The sequence below is a fragment of the Mauremys mutica genome, chromosome 2, assembly GCF_020497125.1.
Source record: "Mauremys mutica isolate MM-2020 ecotype Southern chromosome 2, ASM2049712v1, whole genome shotgun sequence".
NCBI classification, from domain to species: Eukaryota; Metazoa; Chordata; order Testudines; family Geoemydidae; genus Mauremys; species Mauremys mutica.
The window spans coordinates 78,013,328-78,036,942 of record NC_059073.1 but is presented as its reverse complement, the minus strand read 5'-3'; the positions used below and the strand labels follow the sequence as shown (position 1 = coordinate 78,036,942).

The 23,615-nt window shown below is 40.0% G+C and overlaps 1 protein-coding gene across 4 annotated transcripts in view; it reads right to left on the bottom strand.

The window, feature by feature from the left end:
• CCDC178 (coiled-coil domain containing 178) overlaps positions 1-23,615 on the bottom strand; it is a 362,747-nt gene that overhangs the window by 29,637 nt on the left and 309,495 nt on the right. For 3 of the 4 annotated variants that reach the window (XM_045006035.1, XM_045006036.1, XM_045006038.1), the window contains one exon: positions 10,898-11,032. The exons of the other annotated variant lie outside the window; for it this stretch is intronic. In XM_045006035.1, the coding sequence (XP_044861970.1) occupies positions 10,898-11,032 (135 nt within the window). The remainder of the gene's footprint in view (positions 1-10,897; positions 11,033-23,615) is intronic. 4 annotated transcript variants of the gene reach the window in all.

Below are 23,615 nucleotides of genomic sequence, written 5' to 3'. Positions count from 1 at the left end.
ACTACTTTTTCACAGGATCCCTGCTTCATTCAGTGCACAGAATGGACTTGCTCCAGGAATCAATCTGAGTTATGCAGTGAAGGAGACTTGTCTGTAGGACCCCTGCTTCATTTGTTGCAGAAGTTGGAAGGTGTGAAGTAAATGAGGCAGGGGACTGCCGGAAGAGAAAGGATGGTCTCATAGTTAAAGCAGTTGAATATTGGCCTGGAGAATTGGAGTCTATCCCTCCCTGCACCTCAGAGTTCCTATGTGATGCTAGGCAAGTCATTTAAACCAAACTTTTCACAGGTGGTCACTAACTGTGTGTTCCTCATTTTCTGGTTGCCCAACTAGAAAAACTGGGATCTGATTTCCAGAAGTACTGAGCACTCACAACTGCAACTGAAGTAAATAGGAGCTGTGCTTTGAACAGATAAAGTGCTATTTAATGCTAAGTATTTTGAAAAATTAGGTCCTAGTTATCCCAAAGTGGGCACCCAAAATTAGAAGATACTTTGACCATAATCTCTCTGTTCTTCAGCTCCCCATCTGTAAAATGGGAATAAAAATAGCCCGTCACCTCACAAGAGTTTTGTGAATATAAATTTATTAACGTTTCTGAAGCATATGGATAATGAGCCATAGAAAATCCCATGAAGGAATTAATAATTGTCTTCGGAGCAGGTTTGAACAATGTGCAGTAAATAAGGCCTGAGGCCACACACTGAACAAGAGGTAAAAAACACGTTGAATAGCTGCTCATTAAGTGAACAGTGTCCATTCTGTACACTGAATGAGGCAGGGGCTCTATGCAATAAAAATATTACCTGCAGCAGTTCATACTCTCAACTCCAGCACTATACAAAGGAAATAATTATTATTATTTGTTGAGCAATGGGCTTAGTTTTCTAATGGAGGTAAAGGTCATGCAGCATTGGTTACTGTTCATTTAAACTTTGAGTGGAAAAAGTATTTTTTGAATTGTAGCACTGTTGTGCGGTACTAGTCCAAGCTCAACTAGGTTAGTTTGACAGTTACTATGACACTTCCCTACAATGAAAAAGTTTTTAGCATTTTTGCATGGGCAGTATCATTGGTGCTTATGCCAGGTCTCTAAGAGACAGGATGGATCTCAATTCTTCTCTCTTTTTGGTTACCAAGGAGTACCTATAATAAAAACAGTTTCCCCTTTTCACTACCATGCTCAGGCTAGATGATATTTTTTACAGAAAGGTGTTGGATTTCTGGCATCATCACTTCTGGATACCATTGAGCTTGAATGCATTCTCTTGTGGACCAATTTGTGAGGTATTCTGGGAAAAAATTGTGGATATGCTGAATCATGTTGATTACTTATGTGTCTGAGGTAACCAGAGTAGAAGGCTCCTAGTCTAACCTTCAATAAGAAGAGCCTCCCAAGCTGAGTATGATTTGCTGGCTAGAGGAACCTTTACAAAAAAAAGTGAGGCTTATGCTGCTTGTGGAAAGAGGAACCTAGAACTCTAGCATCTGTAAAGGAGGAGGTTAAACACTTGGATTAGGCACATCGCCACTGAAGCAACTCTCTTTATATGAAGTTAGCAAGTCCTGCAATATTTCTATTGTTGCCTTTTGGATATACTGGGTTGATTACCCATGCAGACAGTATTAGTAGCAGGGCCACTGGAGGCCATGCACAATTACTAAGAGGCATCAAGATTGGCGTCAGTGCTTTAGAGGAAGTGATACTTTGCTTGACGAGGGTGGGGCACTAAAGGCATCAAAACCTAAATGCAACTCATTTACACCAAGTGCTATACACATGTCTATATGCACATCACCTCATATATTTTAATGGGAGATTTGTCTGAGTATGGACATCAGAATTTTGCTCTATGCCATGAGAAGTGAAGGAATGGTCCAAAAAGTCAAGGAAATCAAAGGTGTTTTTTGAGACTAGCCTCTGCTTTCTCCCCAAAGACGTCCTCTCCATCATATAGATCATCAAACATGAGTATTTATGAGAACCCATGCCAGGGGGTCAACTGCTCTTGCCACTGTGTCACCAACATGAAAGGAGTGAATCCACAGTGTCTGGGGAGAACTTGACATGTCATCATTTGGATCTACCTAGTCACAAAACTCAACAGTATGCTGATTTAAAAGGACCAAGTTTGAGATCAGATTGTGAAAAAAGCCAGCGATTCTGATCCAGATTACATAAGCATAAGGGGAAAAGTCTTAGACTTCTGAAGTGGCATCCTACCTACTGACCTCCATGTTTAATTAGAAGAACATATTAATTGGAAGTCCAAGTAAGTGTGGCCCTCCTGGTAGGTGAAATGAAAATACCCCTACATAAAAAGTATACGGCAAGCATTACAAGGAGGAACGGAAAATTCCAATTATGTTCAGTGTGCTCTAGAGGTGATGAACCATCTTGAGCCAATGGAGATAAATAGAATTTGGATCTTATTCGCAGAAGCGTGGCCATTCAGGTGGGGTGCAAGGACATTCATTTGCCTTACCTGACAAACTGTTCAAGTCAAAAGCCACTAGCCCAGATGAGCTGAAACAAAAAACAGCTATCTTACTTGTCACAATTCCACTTTCAACATACAAAAAAGGTTTACAAATGAATAATGGAAGAATTGGTTCCCAGTGAAATTTATCTTCAATCTTCTAAATGGTTACTACAAATAATCACAAGTAAATATGAAAAAGTTTAAAACTAATTAAAAAGTGTGTAGCAATGTCCCCTTAAGAAAAGTTATCTGTCATCTAACTCCATATGTCTCCAAGACAAGACAGAAACAGCAAGACTGCTAAAGTGAAATCAGCAGGCAAAAAAGATTGCAACTGAGTGTAATCAGCATAAATGGTGATAACTCAACCCATAACAGAGAAAAATAAAAGAGTGAGCATAAAGCATTTGAAGATCATCAACCCTGAGGGACACCATAACACACCTGTGTTAATAAGTTAGAGAACAAAAGATGGCCTTAACAAACTGACTACCATCTGACAAATAAGAAGCACACCATGAATGAATTGTTTTCAAAAGATAGGAGGGCAGACCCTGCTACCAGTGTCCATGATTATAGATGGTCCTGTCCTAAGAGGAACTGCATTTGGGTACTCTGCATGAGGACAGTTGAACAGGATGCCAGGATCATACTGGACTATGCAGATCCACTGACTATTTCCTCATTACAGGATGCAGGAGCCACAAGGATGACTGCAGCAACTTTCCTGACACTCTACAACCTTGGAAGGGAGGGTTTCTTTCCTTTGCTGACCTCTGCCAAATTGCCCAGATGAGGATATGGCCCAAAGAACATAATAGGGTAGATGTCCTCTGATGTAAATTAGTATAATTCCACTGAAGTGACTGGGCTATGTTGAATTGCATCATCTGATAATCCTGCCCAAGCGATTTTAAAAAGATCCCAGGATAATTCATAAAGTTTAGTGCAACTGGGAAAAGCCATAAATAGTGTAAGAACATTGGAGTCAAACTGAAACAAAAGGGGACTGATCCTTTTCTGCCTTGCACCTTATGTAGTCATTTAAGCTGAGCAAAGTGAATGTAAAATACTATCAAATCAGAATTCTCCAAGCTCTGAGAACTGATGGTAGACTTTTATAGCCACTTTGCACAACTGAGAATGACTATGCAAAGGGGAAAGCAGTGAAGAGCCAGGCCCACAATCTTTACGTACTCTTCCAATGGCAGTCCTGTGGGTTGAGTATCAGAGAAAACCATTTGTCAAACAATATAAAGTTTCAAAGATGATACTAACGATACTGTCTTTCCCAGTATTTAGCCATAAAGACAATTTTGGCAATGGGACTATAGCTGAAAAAAACCACCTTCACCTAGAAAGGATGGTCTAAATCGAGGAAGGTCAGGATTGAGTTATAGTTAGAGGGCTAAACATAGATACATTCATCACCACGGAACTTCAAAAGTTCAGCCACCACTTGCTATTACAGGTAATTCACCAAATTACCATAAAACATTCATAACTGTCACGATTAAAGTAGATGAATATCTAAGCTACTGAAGAACCAAATAATCAAAACTCCACAACAGTACTGTACTACCTACTAGACAAAATTTCAATTATATAGCAAATACCTTTTGCAAATACCCACCTTTTACACTGCTGTGTGAGTGTGCACCTAACCTTTTTAATCTGAATTATTTTCTTAAAATATATTTAGTATTCTGTAACTGATTGAAAAATATATTTAGTGTTTTGCAAGGTGTCCTGGAAACTGAAATCCTCTAGTGATCTATAGGACAAGGACAGCACACATAACAGCAGTGTATTTTCCTGCATATCACTGCACCAACGTGCCTCAAACCTGGACAGCTTTGATTTTCAGAAAAAATGGCATAAGCTCCTACAGAATATTATGGGCTTTAACTCCCATGCAATTATGTTTGGATCAAAAGTCAGTTTAGTGTATGACCTCCACATGGAACTTTCTCTTAGTTCCACACAAATTCTTCCCTCAGAGACATTAAAGACATCTGAAAGCTCCACAGAATTTAAGGAAAACACTGTTTAAATTAGATCCAGGGCTGCCCAGAGGATTCAGGGGGCCTGGGATCTTTGGCGGCAGGGAGCCCCCGCCACCGAAGACCCGGCATTTCGGTGGTGGGTCCCAGGGTGGAAGGACCCCCCGCCGCTGAATTGCCACCGAAGACCTGGCACTTCGACGGTGGGTCCCAGGGCGGAAGGACCCCCCCGCCGTGGGTCTTCGGGGCACTTCAATGGCGGGTCCCAGAACGGAAGGACCCCCCACTGCCAAATTGCTGCCGAAGACCCGGAGCAGAAGGACCCTGCTCCAGGGCCCCTGAAAAACTCTCCTGTGGGCCCCGGGGCAAATTGCCCCACTTGCCCCACCTCTGGGTGGCCCTGATTAGATCCCCCTTAAATTCTGATCTGTCAAATTCTGCCATTGGGTGCTCTCAGATAGTATGAAGGGAGATTTTTAACATGAGAGAGGTGGGAAGATTGTACGAAGACATGATAGCCTTGCTCAAGTAGTAAGTTTCCTTTACTCTTCTCTCCAAAAATATAAGTAAATAGGCCAAAATTGCCAGCATGAATTATTTGAGCCAATGACTTATGCATCAGCAATATACTCCATTGTAAATCTGCATTCAGGCATGTTTATTCTTATATTATAAAAGTGAAATCCTTAATCCTTTTTTTAAACATCACAACTGAAATTTGACATTTTTAAATTGTGTTTTCCACTGCAAGCATAATCACTGTGAGTATGAGCGCTTAATGGATCCCTTCTATTTCAGAGGCAGAAATTAAACATGAAGTGACTACATGGGTAATGTTAGAATTGGAATCTACATTTTTAAAAGTTTTGAGGGCTGAAATAAAAGGGGCTATGCAAAGTAAAATAGCATATATATTTCACTTTTAGAAAAAAAAGAATGGTTTAAAGCACTGATATATTATACATGGGCAAAAGTAGATTTCCCTCCATGATCATATACATTTAGTTTAGTAAAAAGTATAAAAATCTAAAGCTTTTCTGAAAGTGCATTTTATTCCCGGTTCTAGCAGCATGTTAGAGAAAATATGGAACCCATAACCAATGGAAAAAGAACGATGACTGTGTATACCTGATCAGATGGTGGTCCCAGAAATTCTGGCTTTATGGGAGACACTCATTATTTTTGGTGCTTTGGATGCCACTAGTGTTGTTACCTTTTTTATCCTTCAACCCTTATCTTTTCTCTACTTAGCACATGCTTTCTAATCTCTCATACCTGCCACACACAAGTTAATAACAAATAACAACTATACAAAGTCTGTTATGAAAAGATCCAATGTGTTTGATAAATTGTACAAACTGATTCCAAGTTATGGTGCAAATTTTCTGCTCCACTTTGCTCTTTTTACGCTGCTCAGGTGACAAAAAGGGAACAGATCTTGGATGTATCCTCCTAACTACTGGGGAGTGCCCAGCAAGTATAGAACCAGCTCAGTCATCTTCCAGGTACACCATCTTCTTCACAGCTCCTGAGGCAGGAGGCAAGGAGGAGGTTTACATGGAGTGCAATGTATTCTGGTTATGCTCAACTAGTTGGACAGTGCCTTGGCTCTGCAAACAGCTATTGCATGTTGGGGAACCCCCACATCGCTGCAATCTATTTTAGGTTTTTGCAGAGAAGCAGGGAGCAGTAGCTGGCTCCCTGGTGACTCCCCTCTGCCTTATTGTGCATAATCTTGGCAAAACAGAGAACTTGGCCCTAACTGTCCAAGGATAATTTAAGTTTGTGATGAAACTCTGCCACTTAAAAGGCAGTCACTTTTAGGGCTGGGCCAGCTGGCTCTAGGTGCTCAGGTGGAATGGGGATTTATGGGCAGCTTGAACTAAATGCTCCAGAGACAGCAAGCAGCCTGTGCTCCACCTATCATGCTTATTACCAGGTATACTGCTTATTACCGTGAACAATTTGATTGATTTCAGTGTGATTATTCCCAAGCTCTACAATTGGTAAATCATTGCGGGACTTGGCCTCTTGACTTATACATTTTAAGTGAGACAATTATGAAAATCTATTTTTTCCAATCATCATTAATGTAGGCGCTTTTCTTTTCCAGTATGTGGGATCCCTCCCAAAGGGGTTCTGGGCACGAACTGTGGTGCCATGGGGGCCACGGAAGGCCAGCAGGTAATCTGCGGGGATGGAATCATGAAGATGGCCTTTGACTCTGGCCGCTTCGGGGGGTTCTGCAGTTTCCTGGCCACAATGGGAATTATGGAACACTGCCAAATGAAATATGACTGATCAACAACTTTGCGGCAATCAGAACTGAGAGTAAAGCCTCTCTCTTTACCCAAGATTTCCTACAATAGCAACCCAATTTCATATGTTTATTTTCTCAGACATAAGCACATGAACAAATAGATATAACACCCCATTCTTATCCTACTTGACTTCTCAGCTCCTTTATGACACTGTCAACCACACACTTCTTCTTGAAATCTTGTCCGACTTTGGCTTTTGTGACTCAATCCTCTCCTGGTTCTCCTCCTACCTCTTTAAGTGCTCCTTCAGTGTTTCATTTGGAGGATCTTCCTCTTCAGTGCTCCGTCTTTCAGGGGGAGTCTCACAGGACTCCATATTGGGCTCCTCCTCTTCTCCCTCTACACTGTCTCTGGGTTATCTTATTCACGTATATGACTTCAACAATTGTGACATGATGACTCTCAGATCTACCGCTCTACCTCTTACCCATCTCCTTCTGTCCAAACTAAAATTTCAATCCATCTTTCTGATATCTCATCACTGACATCCAGCCATCCATTCAAACTTAATCTGACCAAAACAGAGACCTTTATCTTTTCCCTCAAATCCTCTCCTCTCCCTCTTTTTAAAGTCACTGTGGAAAACACCACCATTGTTTCTGTCATGCAGGCCTGAAACCTGGGAATTATCTTCAACTTGTCCCTCTCTCTAGACCCTTCCATTCAAGCAGTGTTTAAATGTTGCTGCTTCTGCCTGTAAAACTTATGCGAGATCTGGCCTTTATTCTTCAGCCACACAGCTAAAATTCTCCTGCAGACCCTCATCATCATGTGTCTTGACTACTGTAACATCCTTCTGTCTGGTTTTGACAAATCTCATCTTGCCCGATTTAAAATCCATTCAAAACACTATAGCAAAAAAATCTTCTTCTTGGTTCATCTCTTTGATCATGTCACGCCTTTTCTTTGCATTGCTCCACTGACCCCCCCCTTCTTCACCATAACATCATATACAAACTTCTTATCTTCACTATTAAGGCACTCCACGGCCTATCCCCGCTGTATCTGTGAACTCATGTATACTTACACGACGTCAAGTCCCAACTCCACGCTGCTAATGACACTGCCCTTGATTGTCCGTTTGTCAAATTTTCCAACAAGCACTGCCATGCATTCTCATTTGTCACCAGGTGTTTGAGGAAGGAGCTCTCTGTAAAAATCTGCAAGGCCACTACATTATCCTCCTTTAAATCTCTCCTTACAACCCACCTAAGCCCTGGTGCCTACGAAACTCTTGAGAATGGTTAGGCACCTTGTGTGCTGTAACTGCTGCCTATTTCACTGTTCATGACTGTCACTATTATCTTGTGTTCTATCCTATCTGTTTACTGTATCCAATGTAAGTTATTAGAATGTAAAGTCTTCTGGCCAGTAACTGTCTTTTTATTTGCACAATGCCTGGCACAATGGGCCCCAGCCTCTAGGCACTACCACAATATAAATATTAAATAACAAAAATAACAAACCAAGCCCGTCTCTTGCTGGTGAAAAAGGAGGAGAGAGGTATCATTATTGTCATTTTTTAGACTTAGGAAGCACTCAGATACTACGGTGACAGACACCAGTATAAGAGCTTATATAGCTATTTGCTAAATGGATAGAGACAATCTGGCACTAACAATGCTAAATTGAAGGCATCAGTTCACGCAGAAATGCAACAATCCATATGCTGAGAATTACAAAATACAATTACATTTTGCTGACAGGAAACACGCTTTTAAATACCTCAGAACTGTTTTCTATGGCCTAACTGAACTAGCTTTTCCATTATAATTTTCTATGTTTCCTATGGGCTTGTCTGGACATAATGTGGTCATGTGCTCTCCGGGGGTGCGATTTCAAAAGAGCATGAATTGTTTCCCATCAATTGGTCTGTGTAGACCGAACACTGGTACACGTCGCTCCTGCACATGTCCACACGGGCACCCCTCATGCTGCCCCTGCTCCCAGACTTGATACCGGTGTGCACTAAAGGCTCCCTGGTGTGCCTTAACGTAATACTGTTTCAAACAGCACTATGTTAAAGCGCACCAGCAGGGTCTCCATGGCCCAGTTAATGCGCAGCATGTTAGTCTGCTTTAGAAATCACACATCCTCAGAATGCATTAACCACCAGGTAGGCAAGCCCTACCATAAAGAGTCATTTCAAGTAACAAACATAGAAGGGGTATTAGAATAACAGAATCCATGTCAGAATGGGTATCACCAGTACATGGAAAATATACTGTTCCAGTGTTTCTGAAACACTAACTATTGTAAAATGTTGTTTTTAAAAATAGTTCTGAGCTGCAAAATTTGGACCTGAACTTCCCCAAATGTTGATGAGGTTTGTGTCTGAAGGATGGGTATAGGCCCATTTCTAGCTACTTCAATTGTTCAGGATAACTGAATTTATAGAGACAATTTATTCTCAATGTGAATGATAGAAATAATTTATTTTATGCAAGAACAAAGGATTTCCAGAGAGCTCATTCATTACAATATAGACTAGTTATTGATATAAGACTTCAATCACAGGTTATGTTGATAGCACTGCTATTAAAATGCTACATAACATTAGCCTAGACTAACTTAAAGATTCATATGTGAGGAAACCAACTGGCACCTGTGGCTTCTTTGTAACTTGTTATTATTCATGAGCTCTAGGCTGCATATTAATCACCTCTTTTCTTCATCACAGTTAGAGAAGTTGAATACAAAAAAGATCAAGACTCATCATCATAGCTATGCCACTGTGAGATTCAAAAGGAAGCATTTCCAGTTTTTCAAATTTTAAATGTAAAATTTTAAGTATAATTAACTGCTTATTTGTCTTAATAAGCACACAATTCTAGTATAATATTTGACAAAAATAAGAGAATACTGACTAAATATGCCATAAAAATTAATGGAGCATTTCAAATCATTAGAAGAGTGGAAAATCTCATTCTATTTTTATTTTTCAGTTAGTTTTTCCTTTTCTTTTTTTCTGTTAATATGATTTGGATTTTCTGAATCTTCAACAATGAAACACATTTGGATGTATATAACAAAAGCCATAGGTTTAAAAAATCCTCAATGAAGGTTTTGAGACTGGATCACAGCGATGATGCAATTTATAGTAGTTCGAAAAGTTTTGTTCAAGCTCGTTTTTTCCTTAAATCATGCTAATAATAATTGTGAAATGGAATTGCATAATATTAAAGTTTAATATGAATATGGCATCCCAAGGACTGTACAGCAAAAACTCTATAGCGGAAAATAGAAATTAAAATTTATAAGAATATGATGCATTAAAGATCTAGCAGCTACATTTTTTTTAATTTATTTTGCAAAAAACAGGACTGAAGACATTTTTCACTCCAGTCTTTTACAAACATTTCTCAAATGCCTGCTGGTTATGGTCATTAACTGTGGGAAAAGACTGAAAGGAGTGGCTTTACAAAAATATTAACAACATACCACTGCATGAGATAAAAAGAATAGAACATTTAAACTACATTACATAAAAGCAATTTTCCCCAGTAAATGTAAACATATACCAGGAAAAATAAACCCCACAAAATATTAAACATTATATCCCTGTAAGGAAACCATTGTTAAACCTTGTGCCCTCCTTTCCGCCCCCCCACTGGCATGTTGTTTACTAGTGGATAAAGGTGAAGTTATCACATAACCTAATGATGAAGGTGTGGTACTTCAGCTAAATAGCAGCTTCATACTAAAGAAATTATATACGAATAAAATGAAAATGACAGTATTGTTTACCATGGCAGTAAGATCTGCAAAACAGTACACAATAACATTTTCTAAAACAGCTGAACAGAGTACTAATGCCTTTATATTTTTCAAATGTTTATATCCAATGTATTTATAATAATCTTTTCAAAGGTTTGTGAGAAATAAATCTAATCTTTCTCTTTTTTTAAACTATGCATGGTATATGTGCTAACTTACTGAATTCATCCTTCATGCAATTCCAGTTTATTAAAGAGGTTAAAAATTTATAAAACTCTGATGGGATATGGTTTTAATGCTTCATCACACTACCCATCATTTGCTTTTCAATCTAGATCAGAATGATCTTTCCTACTTCTCTGCAATCACCTACCTGCACAGCTAATATTTTCTGAGCATTCTCATGAGAGGCTGCCTGGAACTTCGCCAGCCCAGCCTGGCTATAGAGGCCTCGCTGTTTGAAGTACTCCACCAATGCCCTGTGCATCCTGCTTTGCAGCACAGAGAGCTAAAGGGAGGAAGAAGGGGAAAAAAAGTCAGAGCAGGAGAGGAAATTAATGGCAGTGTTCAAGAAGAATGATGGAGGGAAATATAGAAAGCAGTCAATAGCCCATTCTGCACTGTACGGACCTGACAGGAATTTCACAGTCTCTTGATTTTTCAGCCCACTCATGTGCATTCATCAGAAACCAGTCACATCTGGCTGCCAGGATGGGGGGTTAATTTTCTCTAAATGCCTCAGCAGTTTTGTTCTAGCTGAGGCAAACTCTGTGACTGCAAAGCTGATGAGTAAAATATTTCTACTTCACCCAGTTTAACTCAAAACCGATAGCCTCGGGACATATTGAACCTTTCTTAAAAAAATAATCTTTTGAAGCTTTTTGAATGGCACATCAGGTCAGGGCAAAGTTTAAAATGCAAGTTTAAGACTTTGATGGACACCATGGCTTTTTTCCCCTTGTAAAGCTTATCAAAGCTTGGCAATGTGTGCTTTAGAGCATGACAAAACTAAAGAGAATTAACTTAGCCATCAACTGCTGAGGGAGAACAATAACAGGAAAGAAATTTCCAGATAGAACTCACTATTAATCTACCTAGCTATAACCATGTGACATGAAAGCATCTAACTGCACTAAATTACAGCAAATGCAGCTGTTGAAAAGTGACACTATTTTTTAATAAGATTTTATATGAAGAAGATACTACAGATCATAGAACTGTCCTGATTAGAAGGGGGTCTAATTGAAATGATTAAAACAGGAAATGTAAACAGTGTATTTTTACAATTTATCAGTTACTATAGCAGCATCATTCTCACATCCCATAGTTAAGACTGTCTCTGTATTTCCATAATTTTCAAGTGTTTATAACTCAAACAGAAAAACTTGGCATAGCAGGTCTCAGTCTAGACGCAAAATCTTTTAATCAAAATCGATAAGCTACCAATACAAAATGCAGTTGAAGATAGCGGTGTGCTCTTATAATTGAAAGTTGGTTTATTTCTTAAAGTGAAATTCTACTAGCATTTGTCCAGATTCTGGACTAGTGCCTTTGGCTGATCTGGAAAAACACAAATGAAAACCAACTAAATTAATTTGTTTAGAAACATGATTTTGTGTTCAAGTATGCTAATTATTTCAATAACAATTTCATAGCTATTGTTAGCACATGGCCTTTATGAGTAAGCCTGTCAACCACATTTGCAAAATAGATTCTAGCATTCCTTTGGAAATGCTACAATTCATTAAGGTCAATGCTATAGGTCAATAATGAGACCAGTAATAAGAAAGCCTTTACATGATTGCTTAGGAGCCAGCATAGAGTAATATGAAAAATATCCACTTTTTCAGAAGGACATAGATTATAGTGATGACAAAGGAACTATTATGGACTACAGAGTAATTAATAAGCATTTTCAAAATTAATGGCCTAGTTTTCAGAGGTGCTGAACTTCCACAACTCCCATTGGGTCATGGAAGCTGTGAGTACTCAGCATTTTAGTAATTCAGGACATAAAATATTAAAACATATATTTGTATGTCAGAATTTATAATTTATTTATTTGAATTTGGCTATATGAATAGCATAGATACACTACAATGACATGGAATACAAAATTGGGTAAATAAATTGGGAAAATATAAAAATTAGCCCTAATCACAGCCAAAATCTGAAACCAAATGTGAACATATTTTTCAATCTAAGTTTGTCTAAGTATCACTGCTCCCTCTCTGATCTCTAACATGCTAAATACTTTTTCTGAAATCTATCTTGAGGTCTCTATGGGCACTAAATCTCTGGTATTCCAACTGTTGCTTTCAAATCTCAGAAGATTTGAGGCTTTCCTGGGCCTTCAGCAGGGAGGCAGATAAGGGAAGAAACAACACATGACATTTTAATAAAACAGTCTGCTTCGGCCCAACAGAGAAAGTGTCAGATGGAAGGCAAGCCACGATGGAATATTTTCAATGTTCTGAAAGCTGCGAGAAGGAATGTAGTTATAGAATGGGTTCTTGTGGAGAGGAAAATAAAGGTCCGGGTAGGATGGCTGGGTGAGGGCAGAAGGATTTGGTTCAGGATCGTGAAAGGGGCCAGACAGAAAGATGCCAGAAGGTTTGTTTGCATCCAAATTTTTGCCTTATCCAAGCCAAATTAAACCTTCAAAACTATCACAAATAATTCAGTACAATGTGCACATGGGAAATTGCTACCTTATAATGCCTGTTTTAAAGAAGTGACAGAAAACATGCAAATTGCAGTTAGGCTAGGCAAGCACATGGGCCTATCACTCTTATACTCACCCCGTATTCCTCTCCATGATCTTCCTTTATTTTACTCACTTGCCTCTTGTCTTTAATTAGAATGAGCAGAATAGACATACCTGAGCTAGCTTTGATAACAATGAAGGGGTGGCAGCATAGGCTATACAAGTCTGCCCTGTGTACTTATTTGGGTGGCTAGCCTGTGCTAAGGTGGCTTCACTACTATTGTTACTTGAGCCAGCGCGATCAAAGCTATCTGAGGTATGTCTACATTTGCAGTCATAGTCTGATAGCATTATAGCCCTACCCTTAGTCCCTTGAAGGAGGCCATAACCTTCCCTTAAATCCTCTGCTGGGTCATGTGCCAAACAGGTGGCCTTTAACTCTTTTCCAGCTGTTTTATTTTATCACACCAATGAACATCAAAGGTAAAAAGACAGCAATAAAGTAATTGCTAGGTGTCATTGCTTGTAATAACCCTTGAGAAATCTGAAAATAAATGTATAACTGTGTCCCTGTGAATCTGACAAATATGATTTGTTTCTATGTATTCCTAAATAAATTGAATTTAAAATAGTTATAAACAAGTATGTCCTTTCTTGTGATAAAAGCTGTAGGAACAGATAGAGAACCCAGACACTGCATGATATTCACCTCATTTCTGACAAATGCTCCCTTAATGGCCCAGGGTTGAAGCAAAGAGTGGGCTACCAAAGGGACAAGCAGCACAGCCTCCAAACTTTGGGGATTCACGGGAAACGAATCTCCAATCCCCCTGCAGTACCTGCCATGCAATGTTACTCTCCTGAGGATGTGACATTGGCTCAGTTGGCTGCAAAATAACCCCTCTCAGGGGAATAGTGGGGGCTGGTGCAGGCACAGAGTAGAGGTTAATGCTGCAAGGAGGAACATTAACTTCCACAGATTTCTACTTTGCTGGGAGGGGAGAATAATGCAGTGAATGGCTCCTCCCTCCCCTTAACCCATAAACCAGGAAGATTTAACCATATTGCTTTGCCATGGATGCACTTCTGTAAGCTCCTGGGGAGAGGAAGTATGCTGTGGAGGAGCTGCCCTCCCAATTCTGTTGTTTGGGAGCTTTACTGCCCTGTTTTACCCTGTTTTTGTTGTCATTCCCCTCTTTGACTCACAGCAGAGGGGAGCATATGGCTCTGTTTATTTAATTCTTTGTTTATATATCAGTATCATGAATAATATTAGTACAGCTCTGGGAAGAAAAAGGGGGTTGTTAATTAGCTGCTGCTGCTGACCCAGCAAAGAGGAGGGTCCCACAAAAACACTAGGTCTGATTCTGTTCTTGCCTAGACTAGTTTTTACAGTAATGTACCTCCACAGACTTCATTTAATTCATCGCTGAATTACATCCATGTGACCACTAGACCTAGTATCTTTATCTGTAATTTCTCATTGGAGGAACCAAGATTCTGAGGCACATATCCCACCAGATTATAACAATTTTTAGGTAGGTCAAATTTTGAACCAAAAGCATGGATAAAAGAGCCAGTACTTTATGCAAACCCATAGCACCAAAGGATAGGCAGGGAGCAGTCCTTGTCAATTTTGTTACCCAGGACTGGTAGCAGACCAGCTTTTATTATATCCTAGCTGCCTGGGGCTAGACCAAAGCCTCACTGTTGGGCAGATATAGCATAGTACATAGACCTCTAAGAGAGATTCATCTGGTTAAAGGCTCATTATGGCTTCTGAATGAAGACCCTGCAAAAATCCAGACTGGAACACAGAGAGGTCTCCAAAGTCAGAAGTGCATTTTCAGTGGTGGCTAACATTCTTCTTAGGTTGCTTCAGTTACCACTTCTGGCCAAAGATTAAGTACTGACATTACATGGAGCTGTGATCATAGGCCTGATTCTCCTCTTACTTATACCTATTTTGCATCAATGAAACTCCACTGATTTCAGTACTGTTCCTGATTTACACCTGTGTAAGAGAAGGGACAATCAGGCCCTCTGTGCTTAAAATTTTCATTTCTACAAATTGGAATTATACAAAAGCTTAACATATTCCAAGAAGGACTAATACTTTATTTAGAGCCTTTGGGATTTGCTGTAACACCTGACAGAGAGTATTATGGGCTCATATCCAGGTTGCCTGACACTTCCCATTGTTTGATCTGAAATTTTCCACGCTGGGTGTCACAGATGACAGGTTCTTTTTTGATGGCTACTCAGAGTTAATTAAGAAGATAAAATTGGTGAAGACAGAAACTTTATGAGGTTTACTTAATACAGATATAATTGAAATAATAGAAAAATCAATATACATAAGTATAGCAAAGTGGTTTTTGCACTGTTCATACTTAGTCTTACACTGTGCTTACTTACAACCTTATGGATATCTTTAGAAACAAAGATAGAAGAAATAAGTGGAGATCACCTCCAAAGGAGGGCACTGGGCCAGGTTTCCTACCTTGTTATCCCATGTCATTCCCCGGTGTCCAAACAAGAGCTTGGATAAACCACACCTTTTACACAGCTTTTCCTATTCCACCCAAATATGCCTGGGATCATATATGGCAAGGTGTCAGCCTCCTGCCAGTGTGTGTGGTATTCCAGCTCCCCACAGCTAAACTTCTAACTGTTAAAACCTCACTTGCATCAATCAATGTCCAATGGTTTTGATAAGTCAATTTTGTTAGATCCATGATTACCTTATTGGAAAAATAGCCTAAGATGTTTGTCCATGGCTTACCTATTTATCACATAATGCATTGCTAAACTATCACAAGACACATATTGCTAAATTTTATAACCTTAGGTAAAGCATATAATACTCTTGCCAGCTTATACCAACTACCAATTTATACTGGGCCTCATTCTAAGCCCTTAACACTTAATGCTTATGACATAGCTAAGCCTATTTTAACACACATATTTTGGTTCTTCTGCTTGTTGTTACAGCTTCAATAAATTCCATTATTATTTCTATACACATGCTTAGCAAATAGATTATATTTTACCCAAAACCACATACCCTCCAAGAGCAGGTCAGGGGTTGTCATAGGTTTCACCCCCACTCTGAACTTTAGGGTACAGATGTGGGGACCTGCATGAGCACTTCTAAGCTTAATTACCAGCTTAGATCTGGTTTTGCTGTCACCATCCAGATGTCTGAGTCATCTGGAAAATTCTGTCTTCCCCCAAAAAACCTTCCCCTCCCTGGGTAGCCTTGAGAGACTCCTCCATCAATTCCCTGGTGAGTCTAGATCCAATTCCCTTGGATCTAAAAAACAGGGAAAAAATCAATCAGGTTCTTAAAAAGAAGGCTTTTAATTAAAGAAAAGAAAGGTAAAAGAAAAAAACCTCTGGGAGACAGCATACAAGCTGATATCACAGACAACAGATTTAAAACACAGGATGTTCCCCTGGGAAAAAACCTTAGTACACACAAGAATACCCAAATTTGATTGTTCCCCTAATTGCACAAAGACAAGTTACAAAAGAAAATAAACATAAACCTATTTATTCTTTTCTAAAACTTACTACTCTGATAAGAGGCTGGCTCTTTGATCTTTTTCACTCCGACTGAAACTGAAACTGATTCTAAACAAAGGAAACTTCCCTCCTTCCTTTTGAAACATCTTGTCCCCCCATTGGTTCCTCTGGTCAGGTGTCAGCTAGGCTAGGTGAACTTCTTATCCTTTACAGGTAAAAGAGGCATTAACCCTTAACTATCTGTTTATGACAAGGGTCAACAGGATAAATGTGTTGTTTTTTTCCACGCTAAAAAAATTCAGATGACCTTTTCTTAGAAAAGTTCTACCACCCATATGCTTTGAAGCAGAGGTTGAAACATGATAGTGGATGACCTTTGTATCAGGGCCATATTTCTTGTGATCCTTGTGAAAATCTGCCCAAATTGTGCCAATTTATAAGTCTTTTAAAATGCTCAGTAGAGATAAGTATGATTTCAGAAGCTAAAGTCTCCAAAGAATCCATTCTCCTTAAGCACACTTGAGTTTCTTGCAGCTGACCCAAAAGAGCAACTGAGCATGCTCCATCCCAACAGCTCATACAAGTAACCGAACTGCATATGCATCATCCCCACAGAGCAATTGAGCATACTTCAGCTCAGGGATATAGGGATGAAGCCAGACTTTCTCTGTAATGGCTTCTTCCAGTTGCTGTGGGCCAGGGCGGAGCTGGGCACTGGAAATGAAAGTAGAAAGCCTGTCATGAATCTGGGATACCTTCATTAGCTCTATTCATTTGGCACTTCTCTGGACTGATAATGCTGCAACTAACAGCCAAATTGACTTACTGGGTTCTCATAACATTGTTTTGTAATTATACAATAAGGACCTGTTAACATCAGGCATCAAGCTATGAAAAAATATAATCAAAACAAAAACAGAACAAATACCAGGAGTTTCATTGCTACTATTAATTAGTAGTCACTGTTAGTAGTAGTCACCTACTAAAATCTTCTGATCTAAGCAGATCACCATCATATTTCGAACAGGGAATAATGTGCCATTCCTAAATCTACACTTCCTCTATTTTCAAATGATATTAATCTTATATCAGAAGACCCAATATGTGTCTCATGTTAATTCAATAATGCGATGTGAATGCTGCATTCTATGTAAATGACATAAGCCTTATCAGTTCCATTCATTGTTACAACTCAAACAATGCCAATTACAACAACTCTACAGATTTTGGCACTGTAAGAATGGCAGATTTATGAGAAAAATCCAGTTAATATTTATCTTTTTATACTACTGAACTACCAAGTTACACCTGTATAATATACAAAGCTCCTAGGTAATGAGATATTTCTTTATTGTCAAATCTGTTCCACAGACTGCTGTTAAAGATTACATAGCTCATTTAAATAAAGCTCTTTTGTCAACAGCCTGGATATACTTTAAAAATGAGTAAAAGCCTCATGAAAACCCAAATCTTCCAGCTGATGTGCAAGTATACAGGAAAAGATGCAGTTGTCTTTTGACCATATTCCAGTTGTGAAAGCTTTGGTGAGCAGATTAGCAATGTTAAATAATAATAAAAAGAAAAACTATATTTCAAGAGTGGTTGGAAAATAAACTAACAAAAGCCTGGAAAATTAAAATTCAGTCTTACACTCTGTGGCTAACCCATACTAAAAACAAAATGCCATGAAGAGAAAAACTGAAGTTAAGATTGGCACTTTAGTTTTAACTATTATTGGGAGAAACTAAGGAAAAGCGACAGTAGTATGAATTAAGGACTTTTTTCTTTTTACTAGCACCACTATTTAATGGTATTGTTAGTTATTTGATTTTTTTTAAGATTAAACAAATGCTTCTTGTAGAATTAGCCCTTTGAAGAAATAAAATACCAACAGTTGAAGTGATTTCTAAATAGTCTATTTTTATTATCGACATTTTAATTTCTCTTTGTCTTACCCACATTTTATTCATGTAAAATCACCCTACAATTTACCCAAGAATTCTGTCTATTGGGCAGTTGTATGATATAGCTTACAGCAGCCTTTCCTAAACCATCCACACATTTCAGCTTTGTTCATTAACTTTGGTGTAGTCTGATTTCTACAACTGGGATTAAGGCAGGGGTCGGGGTGGGGGGAGGGAATTATTTGTGAACATTTTGGAAAATAAACTGAACTTTGATTTATCACATTCACATCCCTTTTGTATACTTTTTGCAAATGTTTGCAGGAATAAAGTGTTGCTCATATGTATGTTCATGAAAAATGAATTTGGAGCTTGTAGTTGAATTTTTTGAGGATGACAGAAAAATTATTTTTGTTGGAAGTAGTGTAGCTACTCTGAATTGCATTTGTGGATTAGTAAAAGAAGTGGCTTGACCACAGTACAAAGAGCAAGAGGTAGAAAGTAGAGGCCATATGAAAGAGGGAAGGAGAGAAGAGGAGGAGAATTTAAAGAAGCAGCATGAAGACAATGACCTAGAGAGAGAGCGAGAGAATGGAAATAAGGAGGATGGGTGCAAGATTCTGCATCTAAAGAAAGAATCCAAAGAGGCCACCATATGAACTTTATAATCTTGGTAAATGACTGAGAGCAGCTCAGATAGCAGTTTTACAGCTCTCTTCACAGAAGGCTCTTTTCTTCTTTGCCCTTGACATTGCTTGGGACCTAGTGGAGTGAGTAGGCATTTCAGAAGCAGGTAGTTTTTTTTAAATGTAATGTACAATTCTCTGATAGCTACTTCAACAAATATAAAAATTGAGGTGTGATTCTCAGAAGTGCCTAAGTCCCACTGAAAGTCAATGGGACTTCTGTACCTAACTCACTGAAGGCACTTCTGAAAATCCGACAGGGGGGCTTTGGATACCTTTAGACCCTTTTTTCAGTAATCTTGGGCCAACTTTTAGAATAGGGCTGTTCTTTTCAAATGGAATTTGGAGCTCTGTCCTCATGCAGAGAATATTTTCCTTAGCTGTGATGTTTTAAAGCAGAAGTGAATACACTTTAGCCCTGAATTTGGATCTGTTCTGAAGCACAAACCTATGCAGATCTTGAACTCCTCAAGAAATGGATCCTTACAGGAAAGTGTTCCTGGTTTGTTGACAGTAATCACAGAGGAAATAGCCATAAGGGACAATATGAAAATAAAAGCAAATGTCCAAATATGCTAGGAGTTAGCTCTGACAAGTCAGTGGATGTGGAAGGAGTTGCTGTGCTCACATGTCCATGAGAGGAAGAGGGGTCAAATGAAACTTGTTGCCCATCTGCTCTGACATTACAGGCTTTGCACAGGTTGGGGAGCACATCAGCTCCCCAGGCTCCTAGCAAGCATGTCTTTGATCTTTGGACAGTTACAAACCTGGTTGAATTTGATGGGTGTGATATTCAGACTAAATGAGGCAACAGTTAAATACTTTATTGGTTAGTAACAGCTGAAATAGTGGAAGCCGCTATCCAAAGACTATACTGAATGCAGGGGCTGTGGATTAACTGGGTCGATCCGTGTAACAAGCAGTCAGAAAGCAGAGGGTGAGAACAGAAGAAAACTAGCAGACAGCAAACGAAGCTCTTGTAGTGTGGCCCTGAGACAAAGAGAGAGAACTTTTAGAGCAGAATGCTGTCTGGAAGACAGGCTTTGAACTAAGAGCAGGGAAATTGCTTCCTGTTTTTTGACCCTACTGTGTTCAGAGGAACAGGACTTTGTGTACATTCTTTCTAAATAAACATGATTCCAACATGGAAATACCTGACTCTACCATCAATTTCTCCTCCAATGGAAACAACCCACAAATTCATAAATATTGGCTAACCACTAATATTTAGGTTAAGGGGTTACAATACCTCGTCTGTCATGTTCTGAGGCTAGACCTCTTTGTAATGGCAGATACTCACTGTGTAAGGAGTATCTAAATACAAGAAATATTGCCATTGAGCCAAAATCAGGTGTTCCACATAACAGGAGTCTTCTGTACTGCCAGCTACCCCAAATAATTATAATGGTCCCCAAAAATTTAATTCTTGGCCCAAAACTCAGAAACCACCAGACCAGGGAGTCTGCAGAGACAAGTCTGAGCAGTGAGCTTGGGGACAGTGCTTAAAGAAGCACAACAGAGGCTGGTTTTCAGCCCTGCAGACTGGATGTGTTGCATATCAAGTAGTTTAACCCACAAGAGGACTACTGACCATGCACTAATCAGAGGACTTCTTTAAAAAAAAAGCAAATATAGATAAAGTCTTTGAAAGAGGTCGATTTAATAATATAAGTGTCTACACTACTGAGTCCCTTCTGCTGACCTAAGTGGCCTGTAAAGTCGACTTCTGTACTCCACCTCTGCAAGAGGCATAGCTCTTGATTTGACAACCATGGATTGACATGGGGATAGTGTAGACACTGCGTTGTGTAATTTGAATTGGCTTCCTGGAGGTGTCCCACAGTGCTCTGTTGTCACTACTCGGGAGAGCACTTTCAAATCCACTGGACATCAGCCAGGTACACAGGAAACAGCTGCTCCCCTATTAAAGCCCCGGGAACTTTTGAATTTTCATTTCCCATTTGATCAGCATGGAGAGCTTGCCAGCACAGCTAATCATGGAGACTCAAGGCTGCAAACACACTCCAGCATGGAGTACACAGGAGGTGCTGGATCTTACTGCTGTGTGGGGAGAAGAGTCTGTGAAGGCAGAGCTCTGATCCAGCAGAAGAAATGCTCACATCTATGCCAAGTTTGCACAGGGTATGGGGGAGAAGGGCTACACCAGGGACACGCAGCAGTGCCGTGTGAAAATAAAGGAGCTTCGGCAAGGGTACCAGAAGACAAGGGAGGTGAACAGTCATTCTGGTTCTACCCCACAGACATACCACTTTTATGAGGAGCTGCATGTGATTCTCGGCGGCGCCACCACCACTACCCTAAAATGCTCTGTGGATAACTCCCAGGAGCCCCGGGCAACATCGAGCAACAACAAGGAGGACATTGTTGATGAGGAAGAGGAGGAGGAGGAGGAGACCGCAAGGCAGGCAAGGGAAGGATCCATTCTCCCCGACAGCCAAGAACTGTTTTTAACCCTGGAGCCCATCGTTTCACAAGACTAGTTGGCGGCGGAGCATGATGCCAGGGAAGGAACCTCCGGTGAGTTCACATTTCCAATCAAACTGTAAGGGTTACATGCTATTTTTTTTATGTTTAATGTGAACAAAAAAGTAGGTGTAATGGGTATTGGTGGCTACTCCAGCTACGCAGAGGGTGCTCTCCGAAAAAGACTGTTTATGTACAAGGGGATGGCCCGAGAATCCTCCACAGAGATCTCTAGGAAGCTTTCATGGAGGTATTCTACAGCCTTTGCAGAAGGTTTCTGGGTAGAGCTGCCTTATTTCATCCACCAAGGTAGGACATTCTCATATTAACTCTGCTGGCATCATTGCAGCATAAGCATCAGATCTGTACCCAGACACTTGCAGCATCTGCTCCCTTGCCACCTCAAGAGAGTGATATTGCATATGGTCACGAAGGGGAAACGGGGGAAGTTTTAAATGCTATCCCTTAAACTGCAAACAATTCAACAAGTAATCTGCCCTGTTGGGTGAAATCTGGGTCACACTTTCCCAAACGTGCTGTGGTTATGGTTGGACAGGATCACCGTGTACTGCAACCAGCATTTTAAAAAAAAAGTGGGGGGATGACTTCCTGTTTGTCTCCCATCCTCCCCAACCTGGTGCCACTTTTGTAAGAAACAAACTATTTGGGGGGCTTTACATTGGTGCCTGTCCGCAAGCACCATCCAGATTGCTAGGGAAATGGGGGGGGGGCTTTTCTGAAGTTGCAACCTGTGATTCCAAGGATGTCTTCACAAAAGCTGCAGCACAAGACCTCTTGCCCATGCCTCGTGGCCTTACTCACTATGGCTGGAGCAGCAAACTGATTCTTGCAGTAGTCAGTGGTTGTGATTATGCTGTTGCTTGCAGTGAAATGCATCAAGGGGTGTTTTTCTTTATAAAAAGAATTAACCTTGTACCAGAAAATGTATGCACTGTCAATGCTACCCTTGTGCTTTGTATTCCTTGCAGCTGAAACCTTGTCCGTCGGCACATCCTCCATACCAGGACAGAGACTTTCCCAGATTAGAAGGCAGAAAAAGAAGACATTGGAGGACATGCTCAATGAGTTAATGCACATTTCCAAGAGTGATAAGACAGAGCTCAGAGCATGGAGGATTATACTGTCCAAGAACCTGGACATGAACAGGGAGGACAGGAAAGCATGCAGGGAACAAGAGCATGCCACGCAGGAAGAGATGCTGTGGATTATGGAAGAGCAATCATGCATGTTGAGGTGTCTGGCTGAGATTCAAGAAAGGCAACTGGATGCTAGAGTCCCTGTGCAGCCTATGCTGAACCTGCTGCCATCATCGCCAAGTTCCACATCCTCCTCCCTCAAACGTCCTATGAGATGTATGTGTGGGGGGAGGCCTTTCCATGTTTCCTTCCTCTCTCTTATAATCTGTACTTTCCCTGGGGCTCCACTAAATGAGAAAGGAGAGGAGAACTGTCTGGGGCTCAACTGGATCTCCTTCTTGTAGAACATGATTTGAAGCCCTCACTTCTTAGCATCCTAAAGGAGACTTAAAAAAAAAAAGTCAGGTCAGCAAAATAACCACAAAAACAAAACAGAATAAATATTTTGTTTTTCTTTCTAGAATGTATTAAATCATTAAATAATGAGTTACAAAAACACAAGTTTGTTACCTCCTTCAGCTGCTGTGCTACCCATAGGTGGTAGTACTTGGACAAACATTCTCCAGGAATAGAGGCATAGAGTTGATCTGAGACCAATTTTAGCAGGTAGTCTGCCACAACATCC